This window comes from Plasmodium inui (genome assembly GCF_000524495.1).
Source record: "Plasmodium inui San Antonio 1 unplaced genomic scaffold supercont1.13, whole genome shotgun sequence".
Lineage (NCBI taxonomy): Eukaryota > Apicomplexa > Aconoidasida > Haemosporida > Plasmodiidae > Plasmodium > Plasmodium inui.
The window spans coordinates 28,691-45,561 of record NW_008481847.1 but is presented as its reverse complement, the minus strand read 5'-3'; the positions used below and the strand labels follow the sequence as shown (position 1 = coordinate 45,561).

The window sequence follows — 16,871 nt, the reverse complement described above, 5'->3', positions numbered from 1 at the left end:
TCTTCCGTAGCATTATGATTAAATGGAAAAAAATTGAGACGATGTAGGAAACGTTTTACGTGTGAATAAAACTGTTTCACCATTTTTTCCTTTCCAGTGTATTCTCCCTTTCTCTAATTGTGACATTTATGAGAACGTCTCCTAAACATAAATGTGTGCAACACGTGTTCGAAATATTTTGTGCTTTACAAAATAAGAAATTAATTGTAAAAGGATAAGGCTTGTCAAATAAATAAAAAGAAAGGTACATAAAATGAGAGTGGTTTTAAAAAATAGGGAAAATATAAAAAAAAAAAGGTGCAATGTCTACGCAATATGGAGGGGGAATCAAAAGATGGGTGAAGTATAAGCGATAAGTGGTGAAATTTTGAAAAGGCGATGTAGTAAAATATCAATAAAGTCCAGACGACATTGCTGTAACTTAGGTCAGAAATGATGAAATGCAAATATAAAAAAAAAATAATCGCTTAAATTTAAAACAAATTGTCATGATATATATAAGTGAAGGACTACACAAAAATAAAGTACACTTTGTATAAAGGAGTCTCCAAGAAACAAAGACAGCATAATACAAGTGCATAGGCTATAGACATACACAAGGAATGTGACGGGGAAAATATATCACAGCATATATAATTTCGCATAAAAAAAAAAGTTGTAATAAAATTGCCATTCAGTTATTTTTTTGTAAATTGCACATTAAGTTCTCATTAAAAAAATTTCTGTTTAAGAAAATGGCAATCAAATAGAATGCACGCCATGGGCACGATGAAACACACCACTGCAGAGTAAGTGTATCTTTTTTTTTTTTTTGCATAAACGTTTATAAGGGAGATGCATCCACATACGCACGCGCATATTTTCACATGAAGGTGTCGCTTCTTTGGGATTATAGTAATGAATAAGATTCTTGCAATAAAAAGCATCAAGGAAAATTTTAATTATGACAAGGTATTAATATTCCCTTCTTAATTACGATGAGGAGTAGTGGAATGTATATATACATCATGGCCAGAATTTGAACGCGCCCAAGAAGCACATAGGAAGGACTTTGTTTTCTTCTGTATCAGGGATTCATGAAGAAACATCTGGTTCTTCTGATTATACATTTCTCGTTAACGATAAAGTATACACACAGTTACGCGTGAGTAGGTAGATACATCTGCATTGAAGAGGTTATAAAAAAAAAAAAACATCTTACGAATGGCTTGTTTCTTCTAGCTACGGAGGAGGCATACAAAAAGTTGTTTAACGGAAGGGGGCGAGAGAGGAATGTACTCAAAGGGTTAAAATTGAATTACAGAATGGGGGGTGAGGATAAATTTCAATCCTAAGTCTATAAGCGTTATCATCAACAGCAGTGTTGATCTGGCATCAATAGTGACATGGTTAGAGGCATATTTTATGTTCACCGCTATACATAGCGCCCACTTGGAATACCTTGAAACTATTTACAATAACATACAGCGTTGTATACAGTTGCGCATACTACCCCAATTTTCTCTTCCTTCTCCGAGACAGAAGGGGCCTCTTTTTCTGGTATGATACCTATTTTTGTGCTTTTCCAGGGGGCTGACCAGCCCTGCTACATCTGCATCCTTTTTAATTAAATGGATCCGCTGGATTCTACCTTCCATAGATAAGCCTAGAGGGAAATTAGAAACTTGAGGAAAAAAATTGAATTATATCATGAGGTAAATGCACAAAAACATGTGGGTAGGGAACGCGAGGACCAGACGCGACGGAATGAACAAGGGGGTTCGCAACTGACTATATAACGAATGAGCATGAACAGGGCTGGGGAATGCAAAGCGTAGAAACAAGCATGTGTAGGCAGGCACCCCACAGTTTTGTTCACTCCATTGTAATCACTCATTTTTTATATTACTTTTCTTCCTAGCTTGTTGCCAATAAACACAAGGGCGTTAAAAATCAGCACGGCCATCACGACGGCTGGAACGTAGTTACGTTGGCATGCTTTTTGTGATTCAGTTACACACGCTTTAAAGGCTTCCCTAATCATGGTCTCGATTTGGGGGCCATAGCTGCCAATGTTGATTTCTTGCGGGGCGGTTGCCATTTTGTGATGTTATATAATATGTACGTATATATTAATAGTAAGTTTCCGTATGCTACGTTTGAGAGGTGGTAAACTGATGTACGACGCTGCGTTAATCTTCGCTAACTGAATTTTGTTTTTATGTTTTGCTTATAATAAAAAAAAGTCTTCTTCGTCGAAATAGTGATTAGGTTTACAAACGGGTAAGCGTAAAATGATAATGCAGAATTAATTTTTTTAAATGCGCCTTTTTTGTTATATATCAAAAAAAATATTGCTTATTTCGGAATTAATTAATATTTTCAAAATACTATTTTTTTTTTTATTCCGTAGGCAAAAAAAAAAAAAAGAAATAAAAATAAAAAAAGTAAAAAACGCATAAATTAGCGAAAAGTATTTGTATAATATAACAAATAATAAAATTCTTGAAACTTTTAGAATAGTGATCTTGTCCATATTTATGAGTTCTTTTTTTATTGGTCAATATTTTTTCTAATGGGTTATTTTCTATTTTTCAATTCGACATAAAAAATATTTTATTCTTGCGATACGTTTTTTTTTTTTTTTAGCAAAACGGCCACCAAACGGGAAGCGCTAAATTATGCAGTGCGAAATATAAAAGAGAGAAAATAATTATTTCAAACAATAGTTCTAAAATAAAAGTTTTAAAAAATTATAATAATGCATAATCGCGCGGCAATCATAAACGGCAATTTTAAAACAGTGTTTATAATAGCAATTGTTATTCCGATTTTAATTTTATCGTTATTTTACCCGAAAAAAGGAAAAAAAAGGAAAAAAAACAAAATGCGAAGAAAATACTTTGTAATTCTTTAAGGAAAAAGTTCAAAGAAACCCTTTTTTTCTCATTTTTGCACACAAAAATAACCAAGAGGGATAATGTATATATTACATATATAACGACGTTCACGTTATACGTATTCAACGCAAACGTATATTTGTATGCATAATAAATAAATATATTACAGCTAAAACCAATTCTTCAGAGATATTTTTTTTGACAAACATAAAGTATAAATGAGTGCGGGAATTGTCATCTACGATGATGCACACTTGAATTCAAAAATTCTATGTCTGAGCTAATTTGTAAGATATGCAAAAAAAAAAATATGTATGAAAGGAGCAAATCTCGGTGGTACATGAAAATAAATAAAATAAAAATACATTGTAAAAAAAGAAAAAGATAAAAAATAATCGAGGATAGATGGAACATGTAAAGATAAAAGTGATCTATAAATATGCATAATATTATATTACCTATATTTTGCTATTGGCTCCGTCCCAGACAAATGCTCTTTTTTTTTTTTCTTGCTTACTTTGTAGAAAATGTGTTTCACGAAAAAATATATAATTAAGAACAACAAGCTGCTGAAAGCATGTGGTAAAGAAAAAAAAAAGAACAAATTTGCATTATAGCAACATATTTTTGTATGTTAATAATTTGATCTTTTGTTCCTTTGTTAAGCAGACACAAAAGGGGTATTTTACTTTCATGTGAACTGAAATAAAAAATTCCTTTGCCCCCAAATGGTTCCCCCATTTTTTTATTACTTAACAAAAGAAATGTGCTAAATTTAGATCAACAAATATTTACCTTGTCGAATAGGTGAAATTTCGAAGTACAAAATTTTGACATATGAAGTAGTAATGTGAAGTTACCGTTTTGGCTTCCTTCATTATCCGCACTATATTTTGTTATGTTATTTTTCTCGGCCCATGCCACGACGTGTGGACCTGCACAATACGGTTATATTAAACATTTTAATTTTTTCAGTGCATGTACAAAGGGGGAAAAAAAAGGCTCTGTGAGGCGGCACGACTTACTTACACATGTACACTGTGAGGCTACCCTACATTGGCTACCCTCCTAAGTTAAAATGCCTCTACGGTTCATTTATCATAAAAATATTTCTAGTGACTGTTCGCTAGAAAAATGGTACAACTAAAATGTGAGACGTGTTTCTTTGTCATTATTGCATCGACTCCTTTTAAGAGAAAATTTCAGTCGCATGTTTTATGCCCTCATCAAAGGGGAAGTTTGTTTGCAGGGTATGGAACAGAGTAATGTAGAAAGTTATTGCTCCTGGCGGTGGTAGTGTAATTATTGCGTACATTCTTACGTCGCTGCTATGTCATATGGATATAACTTTCATTGCAACTATGGGGTGAAAAAAAATGTAATCTTTTTAACATTTGTCCATTTCAGTGCAGTTCATTGCAGAATAACTATCTTGGGCGCTGCCAAAAAATTGGGGAATGAACATTAGGTGTCTTCCGACAAAATGGCGATAAAAAATCACCCATTATGCAGTTTGGCACCGGCATGGATAGTCTGCTATGCTTATGAAGCTTAACAACATTTGCCATTATTTTTTTTTTTTCAAAAATGAAAAGGGGAAGCACGAACGGGTTGTACGCACCAATCATTAGGGTTGACTAAAATGTAAAGCGCTCCATCGGTTTGAGTCAATCGTACAATTTAACAGCGCTGAAGAATCAGTTTTACAAAGTAGGATAAATGCGCATAAGGTTAATGATAAACAGTGGGCTGCTTGGGAATCCCCCTATGGTCCATTTTGCGATGCAATTTAAGTGGTCACTCGAGGTTGTAGACAATTCAGGAAATAGCTCAAATGCAACTTTAGCATTCTTCCAGTCAGGAAAAAAAAAAAAAAAAAAATATATCACCATTCGGAAATAAAATGTAACTTAAAATTTTAAGCAAACTAGCAAATCATCTAAACGTTGTTTTAATAATGGTGGAGATGGTATCAGCAATGCCTCTTCGCTTCATTTATTTTGTGTTTACTGACACATATCACGTTCGTGCAAAATCAAAGAAAGGAGTTCAAAGTTTGTATGTGAAAAAGGGTAAGTCAGCGGGGTTACGTTGCAAACATGCCTTTTTGTTGCACATGCATATGAGAAGATTTAAAAATATAGTTTACAGGAAAGTGGGAAGTGCCACTGTTTCTGCTCTTCGATAAGTAACGCAACTAATATGGACGTTTGAAGGAAGTAATTTTTATATGCGCAATAAAGAGTAGTAAGTAAACATGTAGAGTAAGTGTCTTCAAATGCACTCCTTCGAAGGGCACAATTCGAGAAGAGATGGATTTTTCGTGCACCGTCCGCCTGTCAGCATATCGCAGTCTGGGATACATGTGTGGACGACATGTGTGTTTTTTTTCCCCAACATGGACAAGGATATGCTTTACGGTTTCGAACGAAATTTTTACTCTGCATCTGAGCACCACCTACATTGACATTATTCGCAAAGGACTCACCAAACGTACGCAGCGTACACAGACACATACGTAGAATCCAGCATCGTTTAAACAGAACCATAATGTTAAGACGATGAGTATGCGTGTATACTTCCTGCAGCATTCACGTGCTGTGAGTGGGAGGGTATATTTGGACCTTGCGGAATTGTTGCGAATTCTATATATAGTTCGTTTAGCAGTTTACGTAGCGTTTGTTAATAAAATGGAGACGAACTTAGACAATTTTTTTTCTTTTCACTTTGTTTGAAGCGTGAGAAGGCGCGGAGTTAATACAAACAAGTAAATTGAAAAACCTACTTCAAACCCGTGTTTTCAATTTTGAGCAGATTTATCCATCCATATATTTAGTCACGGTGCAAGACAGAACAGGTTAAACTGTTTATTTTATTAGGAGGTTAAAATAAAATAGCGCTGTTCAGTGCCCCCTTCAGAAGAGCTACCCATTTAGAGTTCTTCTCGGGGCAAGTGGGGTGACGCAGGGTTTGCCTACTTTGAGAGCACTTTTTTCCCTTTTTCTCAACCCATCGCCGGCATTCATTTGCTAAATTAGGCGATTTGTTTCTTCCCTAAGCTGCCACCTATTAGCTCTTTTTACTGAACAAATAGGATTTTTTCTTATTTTCGCATTTGCATGTATATAATAAAATAAGAATAGCAAAAAGAAGGAGAAAGGACTTTCTGTTCATGGCCATTTTTCTATCGACTGAAATGCCTGACACCCTTCCATCTTTATAATAAGCCATACGAGATAGAACACTCGCTTATTGAAAATGCAAATTATTGCCAAAAATGTGAACTAGTCATTATAAAAGAGGGTGGAAAAGAAGTAGTTATCTAAAAGCAGAAACGCTGGAAAAATAGCACGAATATTATGGTCAACATTCTGAGAAAATATATCACAAGATCGCGGAACATAATGTCGTAATGACACAAATGTGAAGGGCACCCTCCCTTCAGTAAACAACTCTTGCGGTGGCGCATGCGCACTAAGTAAACCGTACATACAAGTTTCTTGCATTAGAATAATAAATGCTATACATGTAACTTGCTACCACTGGGTTCTATGCGGGCATTGCAAGACAGGTTATTTTTTGAATGAGGACATCGAAAAAGAAAAGCAACATGCAGTCTAGATGCATAATTATGTTGAATTAAATTATTTGAACAAATAATAATTAAAGTTAAAAATGTGCGAGCCGGATTACAAACATGTATTACTTTCTTCATATACGAAAAAGGCGTTTTAAGCAATTAATTGGAAGTTAAGCAAATAATAAATAGCGGCGTAGTTCTTTTATACTTGCGCGGCGTGCCCGCATAAGTATACTATATGTTATGTTTTGTACAATGGCTGTATTTCCCCTTTTTTAGTCGAATATATCGTTATTTTTTCATATTGCTTACTTTTTCCATACTGTTACTCACTTGAACTTGGTCTTGACACGTGGGAAATTCACTGGTACATTACATATGGCTATTATTGCATGTAGCTTTTTGTTTACAATTTGTTTGTAGTTCATTTCTTTGTAACCCCTCGGAGAGTATAAATAGCTCGCAGGTTAAATTATGATAAGAGAAAAATATGATAAAAAATAAAATAATGGAATAGACGACGAATAAACCAATAAACGAATAAATTTTTCTGAGAATCTTTTACTATTATAGAAAAATTTGTTATAATTTAATCTTGGCAAATTTTTCTAATTTTTAAGGTAAAATACAAAGATATAAAGAGAAAGAAATATAATGATAGATGCTTCGTTTTGCGCTATCTTTCAGAAAAAAATAGAAATTATCCCTTTTTTGTGATGTATTTTATTCAATGTATAACATGGGATAAATAGTCCATATTATTGATAAATTTATTTAACTCAATAAATGACCGTGTTACATAAGGAAATATACCTTTTGAAAGTTTCCCTTTTTCGAGTATATAAAATTTTTCTTTTTTTTTTTTTTCCAAATTAGGAAATAAAAATTACCCATATGTATCCCATTTAATATTCTAATTTTCCAAAATGGTTGATAATAAGAATAACTGCTCCAGGGGATCCCATGGATTCAGCAATGGAAGTACGGGAAGTTTAAATAAAGTCAACTTTTTTCTCAAAGTTTTCGTCCTTATTTTAGTAATTTTGGCCATCCAATGTTTCAACGAAAGTGTAAGTGGAGTAGGAAATTAGTTATCATACCAACTGCGCGAGTACGCTTTGCGTATTTTGTTGAGATACTCCTCTTTTACATCACTTCGCGCGTTCTGCGCGGATGAAAATGTTCTATAATTTTTTACGGAGAGCCTTGCTCACGTCCATTTATATGGCCTTTTTTTTTATGCCTTTCTGTACGCAGTTCTCCGGATCTGTGCAAAAGAGCTCAGGAAATGGAGTCAAGGTGGCTGAAAGACTGTTAATGGATGATTTTTATGACAGTACTGTAAGCCTCTCCGTATCCAGCGAGGAGGAAGCTTCATGGAACAGCTTAGCATCTGGTAAGTATCGGAAAAAAAGTGGAAAAAGTGAAAATAAGAGGCTGGCAATGCTAGCACTGCTGCTTCTGCTTCCTTCTCTTCTTATAATCCTGTTTTTCCTGCTGCTAGAACTTCTAATAATAAGAATATTTCCTCACATGTAGGTGGCAGCGAAAACGAACTAGACAAATCTGGAACTAGTGGAAACGTTCCCCTATGCAGTACCCTTGATGGCGATGTCCAAATACCCGAAGAAGAACATGTGTCCGGAAAGAAAAGGAAATTATCCAGAGATGACGTCTACGGAAGCAATGTAATGGGAGAGACCACGATGGACACTATGGAATATGAGGAGAATTTCATGAGGCAGTGTAGATATAGAAAGAGAAAAGAAAAGTTTCATAAGAGAGTGTTTAGATTCCTCAAGAAACACCACTACATTGTTGCGGCTCTTTTGGCTGCTATTTGTGCAATGGCCTCTGGAATCCAAGTAGCAATAGGAGTGGTGATAGGATATGTAGTGTCCTTGGTATTCCGATAACTATTCAAAAAATAGGTGTAAAGAAATACGCACCACTTGGCTTGAAAAGGAGCGACTAGGCGTTAAAAGCAGCTGTTTGAGACTGATTTTTGCCGAAAGAATAAATTTTTGCTTTACGCATAGGGGTAGCTAAAGAAGGAAAATAAAACAGGTTTAATATTTTGTTAATTTTTTTTTTTTTACGTGATACAAGTCCATTATAGTAGAAATTTTGATTTGTTACATAAGATACCTTCAGTCATTGGAGGTGGCAATTTTTTTAGAAATTTTTTCTGTTATATAATATATATCTTATTTGATACTTCCGGTATAGTGCCAACATTACATAAATGCAGAAGAGGTGCATTTTTTATTTCAAGCACAAAATTTCGTAATTTTGTTTTTTCAAAAAATTTGCATGTATATTTATTCTTGTCCAATTTTTCGGCATTGCTTAATATGAAAAAATGATTAAGAAGGTTATTATACTTTTTTTTTATTAATTCAGATATGTGGATAATTTGTTTTCTTTTTTGAATTTCACTTTGATTAATTGATAGGTAAAATTTCATTTTTTTTTTCACATTTATTTTGAATTAACTTTAAAAAATAGTTTGATTACGATAGAACAGAAAAAGGATGCTCACCTTAGCCATATATCTGTACTTCTTTCATTCACGCAGACCTTGTAGAATATGAAAAGAAGGCCAGTTGTGGTGGTCACTGGATTGTTCGTTCATATGAGAAAAGTGCACTTTAAAGAATAATTTATGCGGAAACTTTGTCATTGTTGTTTAAAATAATCAGAGAAAAAAAATTGACGATATTTTTCTGCTTTTGAGGTTTAGAAGGAACTTGGAATTAAATGGCCATAAATAAAATGGCAAGATCATTTTTTGAATGGGGCACAATGTGAACCTATCGGGAGTGGCACAAAAAATGTACTTGACTTTCTGAAATTTCGTTTATTCTTAAATATTACCATTTGGAAGTTCATACAACCTTAGGTTTGCAGTGTACACGGATGAGATTTTAAGTAAAATGGAATAAGAAAAAAAATAAAATCAAAAAAAAAAAAACGTGCAGATGCACCTAGAAAGTTCCATGAATTAATTAAATGTAAGCTGATGAACATATTACCAAAATGGAACGGAATAATCGTGCATGTGTGGAGCATATTAACATTTTTTTTTTCTTTTTTTTTTACGCTAGGAGGGGCGTCTTTACTTGCCTTCTTAGATAACGTTATTTTAAAAAAAGAAACAAAAGACAAGTAATTTTTAGAAATATAAAAAAGGGTGTGCAAACACAACGAATTTTCTATTGGACGTGATTCAAAGGTGTAGAAGCCCTCATGGGAGATTTAATGGAACGATTTATTAGTATCGATTCTTTTCGACCATACTACATATACCTGTGGTGTTTCGCAGGGTAGGAATACAGACATGTACCCATAGGGGCATTTATTTTTCCGTTTCATTCACACAACTTCTGATCACTTCGTGAATCTTGGACCATAAAAATTGTGAAAAATAAAAGGTGGCATAATAAGGTGGACAATAACACTTATAACAAAGTAGCGGCTTCTTTAATTCATAAAAATGAGCTGCTACTTTTTTTTGTGAAGCTAGCATTTCTTCAGCATACAAAAAAGGCAGTTTTGTAAAACGCCAGGATAACTTTCTTTTCGGATGTTCATCAACTGTAAGGATAATAAAATTGTAATGGCTCACAAGTTAAGAACATTTTTCATATTTATAAATTACTACAGAAAAGATTCGTATATTAAAAGTACTCATAAGAATTATACTTTTTGTGGTATATGGCAAGTACGCGCGAGATGAGGGAGATTCTAAAATAAGAGGAGAGTTATATTTCTATTTTTACTTATTGGAAAAATACGAACGTGCACATGTAAGTATATATGTATAAATATGTACCGTGACGACCCTTATGATGTATAAAATGTGCAAAGCGCCTTTTAGGAATTACTCAAAATTGAAACAATTTAAGTGGTGTATTTTTTATCATTCTGCTCCGGAAAAGGCATCATTTATCGATTTTGGTTCAACTAAATTAAAAGATAAAATGATTCGGTATATAATATTATCGTTTTTTTTTGTTTTTTTTTTTGTGTCATATTTTTATTAGTGAGAAAAGTATTTTGATATACAAAATTTTTGCATGCATGAATTTTTTTTAAATTTGAACTTTCTTTATTTCCACCTGAAATTTAACCCTCTAAAATTATGCATTTTCGTAAAATTTAAAAAAAAGATTTATGGCAGAAAAATAGGAAAACGATAGTATTAGTATATCACACCTTTATGGACGTAATTGAGAAGGACACAATTACAAATATAAGGCGGTTATCATAAATCTACATTTTAGTTATTCCTTTTTGTTAAGAAGTGAAATATTTAGGGAATATTTAAAAGATAGCATTCGGATAAAATATTTGTTCACCACTATTTTCACTGCATTTGCTGCAACGGTATAAGAACCTATTTTACATATGTTTTATACATTAATTAATTAAAATTTGGAGTAAGAGAGAAGTTATTTTCCCATCCCAATTTTTTTATAAAGCGGAATAATATGCCATATATTATTTTAACGACATTGCGATGATAAATTATAGAAAAACTGCTAAGAAGGAAAAGAATTATAATATTTACGTAGAAAAAAAAAATAGTAGTTTAAAAAAAAATTCGTATATAGTCGAAATGGGGAAAAAAGAAAAAAATGATATTTCCATATTAAGTGCGTTATGCAGCGTTGCGTAAGAATTATTTTTTTCGTTTAAAAATTGTCTTCATAAAATGTTTTAACCTATCTTTTTTTATTCATTGTTTTTTATTACTACTACTTATTCGTATCATTATTTTATTATTTTTTTTTTTTTAATTAAAAAAATTCATGAATTAATTTTTCAACCTTCCTTCTCTGCTATAAATTAATTTACCATTCTAACACTGTTTCGAGGAAAAGAAAAATTAGAAAAAAATAGAAGAAATTAGAAGAAAATAGAGGAAAAATTACAAATCGCGCTTTTTTTATTCATGAAACGATTTAATTAACAAATTTCTTTCAGTTTTTTTAACGTATTAGATAAAAAACTAGCAATTTTTATAAAAAAAATATTTTTTATATGTAAAATATATTTTTTCTAATAAAAAAAGAAAAATATTATTTTCATAAGAGATATTATCTATCTTCTAAAGCCAAAAGGTACGTACTACGTAATTTTTCTAGTTTAATTTATTTTCATAATGTACAGAGCATATTTTTTTTCGAATATAAAATATATGTATATGTATTTTAGATAATGCCTACTCATGCTTTAATTCATTCTTACTTCGCAAAACATACTAATTACAGCTTTTGTACATATGGTCATTTCCTTATCCCTTACTATTTTTAGTTTGCTGCGAAATATGTAAAAGCGGTTAGAGTTATTATTAACAAGGAAAGGACGATTCTCCTATTTCGAATGCTTCCGCAACAATTTAGTAATCCCACTAGGAATCAAATCAATTGATTAGAAGACATAAAAAACAATTTTATTTGTATATCTATGTAAATAACATTTAGGCATTATAGCCCCCTGTTATATGGTATATATCCTCCAAACTCTTCAGGACACCCAGCAAAATTTTTTACCTACATATCAAAGATTTTATCATCTTGAAAAAATGAATACCTTTAGCCACATGGTGAAGATTGCCCTTTTTACCCTCTTCATCGTAAGAAACGAAACACATGTTAATGGGCCACTACGCCTTCGTTCATATATGTAGCATATTTTTAAGGCGAGTGTCATAAAGTGCTTCTCCAGGGTTTCTTCCATGGGGGCGATTCTCTTTACCATTTAGCAGTGTTTGGTTAATGATACACGTATGGACGTAGAGAGACAACAAAATCTACATTTTTTGTATCTCTTTTTTTTTTCTTCACTTTCTTCCCCCTTTAGTACATCTCGGGTAACAACGGAATTAGCGAATATCACTTTGGGAGAGGTTTCGGCAAAGGAAATATAAGATGTCTTACCCAAATGAACAGAGAATTTGGAAGACCAGAATTTAGCGCGCAAGGTGAACGAAGCCAATTTGTCAACGGGGAAAACACAACTGAAAAGAAAGATGGCAACAGAGAAGGCTCAGATTCTCAAAACGGCCCATGGAATAACTACTACCAGGGCCCATATGGATCCGACCCACAAATGCACGGAGGAGTCTACAGAAACGGTGGTGCCCCAGAGTATTACAACAACAACGACAACATTAGATACGTATCCCCAAGAAATAACTTCAATAAGGAGTTATCTGAAAAATTGAAGTCCAACGCTATAATTATCATTCCAGCGATGTTGATAGGGTTATATTTTCTGAGAAACACAAACCCCCAGACTTTAATAATGTTAGCCGCCATTGCTGGTATTTTAATGTACACTAACCATTACATCAGTTAAGAAGCTAAACAGTATATATACATAAGATATATGTATTTATATATATGTATAATACATATCTTATAAGTAAAGAAAAAAAAAAGTCAGTCCGTAGATATGATGGTCTTTTTTTTTACCAGGATTCCCTAATTTTTTTAAACACTGTACAATATATTCCGCGGATTTCTGATAGCTGTGCTGTGTATATATACACATTATCTACCCTTATGCTTATTTATATTTATTTTACTTCTGTGTGCAGCGATGATTTCGAAAATAAATAATCTCACATAAGGACGACATCGCTGGGTAGTGGGGAAGAAGAAAAGTGCCCCTTGATTACGGCGGCGTTCTTTTTTATGCTTGCATTGAAATGAGATAAAAAGGGGTTTTAATACATAGGCGTAGAAATACATATATAAATAAATATATGCATACTCCCAATATATGTCTTCTTCCCCGTATGCATGGGCGGATATATGAAGTTTTCACATGCGTGGCACATGTATATATGTGTATGTTTATAAGAGTGTATCATTATCCTGATATATATGTTTATGTGCACGTATATATTTATATGTCCTTTTGTTTCTTGTATGCATTGTGTGGTATTTTTTTTTTTTCCTGGTGATCTATATTTTTTGTTGTAATTTATATAGATACGTTATTGCATGCTCATATGTTTAATTTGTTTATGCAGAAAAGAAAAAGAAATTATGCTATATAAACTGAAGTAAAACCTTCATATCATCCCCAGTAATATATTATGTATAGTTCTTTTTACTCCTTCCCCTTCCTTACCATTATAATATTATTTTTTTATCACTCCTACGTAAATATGGAAAAAATGATATGGCCCTGCAAAGATTGTTGGCACATAATTCCCGTCTGTCTGGAAAGATGTAAACCCATTTGAATATTTATAAATATCTATGTCTGTGTACGTACGTATGTTACGTAGGCCTCTGTGTATATTGTATATATTTTCAAGTACGTACTTACATTACAGTGGTGCTTGGTAGAAGGAAAACAATGACCTGGCGAATTACCTGGCAGTAGACATATTAATGTGGCGCCGTATGTATTGCACTCATGTAGTACCCAATAAGTGTATACAATCGTTGCATAAAAAATTACAACGGGATGGGGTTTAAGAATTAATGTATTATTATAAAGTTTTTTATTTTTTACACTTTTTTAAATTACGTTTTAACTTTATGTATTATTTATGGGCTAAAGAGTGAACAGGAAATCGCAAAAAAAAAAAAAAAACAGCACCATTATACTTGCATGGGTTTAAATTGTATGAGACGTATAATGTGAATGATTTATAACACATATTTATTTATAAAAACATCAGATGAACAACAAAAGTTTTGTAATTAAAAATACTTTTTAAGGGCACACGTCGGGAATCCATCAAGGGGGGGATATGTTCTCCCTTCGAGCGAAATTTTGTGCATCGCGAGGAAAGCAGAAGGGTGTAGAGTACACACGCAGATGCGCATATGTAGTGTACGAACGTTATCATTTTATCTGTTCAAATTGTGATCATGTCTTGCAAGCAGAGTTCAATAGTGAATACTACAAAATGGTATTGTTGGGAAGATAAGAGGACGTCATTCATTTTTATGGAGCAATAATGATCCCGCTTGCCTTACATTATGGTGTACACGCTAATTTCTTGTCAAAGTATGCTTTAACTGTTGGGATGATAATATAGTAGGTACATTCCGAATTTATAGAAGTAGCATATGAGAAATGAACAGGTTCATAAATGTGATGATAGTATTCATTTAGATTGCCACCATTTGAGGCTTGTTTCCCAGTTTGTGATTTCCTATAATTATGACAACATTGGACTTTGCGGTTGGAGCTTCTTTGGTTTTCAAAAAATGGGAAGCGGTGCGAAGCTGAATTAGGCCATTTTTCACTGGAGTGTGTGAATATGTATACATATGTGTAACGCACATATGCTGCCCATATTAGTATCTTGGATGTTTTTTTTATTTTTTTTTCTTAGTTGCCAAGGTCATGGTGCAATATCGTCGTGTCTACATAGGTACGCTTCTCCCGTTTCTTTTCTTATTACGGCTAATACGTATAAAAAATCGCCACTCTATCGTTACGAAGTGGTGACTTCTTTCCCATTAATGGGAATATAAAATGAAGTATGTGATTTTATACGCTATAAAACTCTGCCCTATTTTATTATCCTTCCGGGTGAAATTTACCTATTCGTCATTTCGAATAAGGGATTACCGTTCCACTACCGTTGCATGGGTGTAGGTACATTTACGCGCATATTTAGTGGGGGAGGGGTGGTGAGGTCGCTCCCGATACACATACTTGTACATTTTGGAAATAAAGAATTGAAGGAATAAGTTTACATCTATGTATTGCTTGTGCCGCTAAGATAAGACATCTTATTAAGTAATGCCCGATCGGCAGAACGGATGAGTTAAAGAGTAAAACGATTTTTATCATCGTGCCCCTTTGTGAGCCTGTGACTTTTTCAATTTTGCACATTTTTTTTTAAAAAATAAGCAATGAATAGGTAGCCATATTAATGGTTTACGATAATATATGTGCACATATGTTGTACGATTTGTGAATGAGTTGTTATATTATTCTACCTTGCACAAATGTATTTTATTTAACTGCGTAAGAGTACGTAGTACAGCTTTGCACGTAAAGATGTGTTTATTCAATGCATTTTTTTCTTTTTTTTTCCTTTTTTTTTTACCATGGCATTTATCATGTTTTCATGGCACTACACGAAAGATTTTGATATGTATACAAATTGGGCGTTTTCATGGTAAATGTATTCCACGCTTTTTATAAAAAATGGGAAGATATCAACCTATTTAGCGTCGTTCGTCTTTCACCTAGCATGGTTTGCACAGTACAATCAGGGAAGGTAAAGAATCCATTGCTGCGTGGGTTTTCTTCTCTTTTATGAAGTTGTATTAGTTGCCAACCCAGAGGAGGAGTAATACGAAATGGGAAGAAATAGAAGAGGTGTTCAGCATTTTCTCGCAGAATGATTTGTATTCACTTTTTTCAATTTGGTCAAGGAATATTATGCTAAGGCGAACCGATAACAATATTGATAAGGTAAAGAAGTTCTTAATATCAATAGGGAAGAAAAATGTTACTTATATTTGGAACAACAATTTACGGGAGAGCTGTTGTATTTACATACTGCGTAATGCTATACCTTTTATTACTTGTCGAATATAAACACGAGTGTCCTTAAAATTGCAAAAATCGCTGAACTCTGCCATCATCTGGATTCATAATAGGGTGTATACCAACGTGCAGAATATTACATGCGGATTTCTTTTGTGTTGATTTTTTCTGAAAGGGTGACAGTTAGTGGCTACCCAAAAAGAAAAAAAGCGATTAGATTTAACCTACAGAGGTGGGGCACCTGGAACGAGTGCAAATAAATATATGCTAAAAAGGGAGCCTGCAACAGAGTGGGCATTTGGAGAAATGTAAACCAAATATGAAGAAATATAAGAGACAAATGATGAACTCCAAAATGCTACTCTGTGAAATGTTCCTTTAGCGCTTTGGAGACATAGACGATTTGTGAGAAATAAAAGGGGAGATAATGAATTGATATAGAGAAGTTTTAATTCCCTAATTTTGGAAGCTCTATTCATCATAATAACATCACTGGTAGTTGTTTTTCTAATTGTTAACGTGGTATATCCGTTTTGTAGGCAAATTTGCGAATTGCACTGTTGACTTAATAGTGAAGACGAAGGCGGAGCTCTTCCCTCAATAGAGCCCAATAAGAATGAGCAATAGCGGTTATTAAAATATGAATATTTTTATTTATTTAGAAATGAGATAATAGTTGCTTTGATGGCTATATTTTTTTTTGCACTACTACATTATGTTGTGGGCTAAGAAAGAAGATTTATCATTCAAGAATGGGGATGGATAGAAATAATCTGCAACCTACAGCTATGGAGAGAGCACCATTGGAAGCACTAAAAATTCGAAGTAAAGAAAAAACTGTTTCGTAATACATATTAGCGTACCTTATATGTGAA

General features: G+C 33.2%; 3 protein-coding genes across 3 annotated transcripts; 2 read left to right on the top strand and 1 right to left on the bottom strand.

The window, feature by feature from the left end:
* Positions 1-1,879: 1,879 nt before the first annotated feature.
* On the bottom strand, positions 1,880-2,080 carry C922_03199 (hypothetical protein; the record flags this gene model as incomplete). Its single annotated transcript, XM_008818791.1, has 1 exon — positions 1,880-2,080. One exon carries the CDS (start codon positions 2,078-2,080, stop codon positions 1,880-1,882), a length of 201 nt encoding a protein of 66 aa, XP_008817013.1.
* A 5,305-nt stretch (positions 2,081-7,385) lies between these two features.
* On the top strand, positions 7,386-8,375 carry C922_03198 (hypothetical protein; the record flags this gene model as incomplete). Its single annotated transcript, XM_008818790.1, has 3 exons — positions 7,386-7,529; positions 7,717-7,882; positions 7,999-8,375. The coding sequence occupies 3 exons, from the start codon at positions 7,386-7,388 to the stop codon at positions 8,373-8,375; spliced, it is 687 nt and encodes a 228-aa protein (XP_008817012.1).
* Positions 8,376-12,049: 3,674 nt separating this feature from the next.
* C922_03197 (hypothetical protein) lies at positions 12,050-12,825 on the top strand (the record flags this gene model as incomplete). Its single annotated transcript, XM_008818789.1, has 2 exons — positions 12,050-12,100; positions 12,328-12,825. 2 exons carry the CDS (start codon positions 12,050-12,052, stop codon positions 12,823-12,825), a joined length of 549 nt encoding a protein of 182 aa, XP_008817011.1.
* Positions 12,826-16,871: the final 4,046 nt, after the last annotated feature.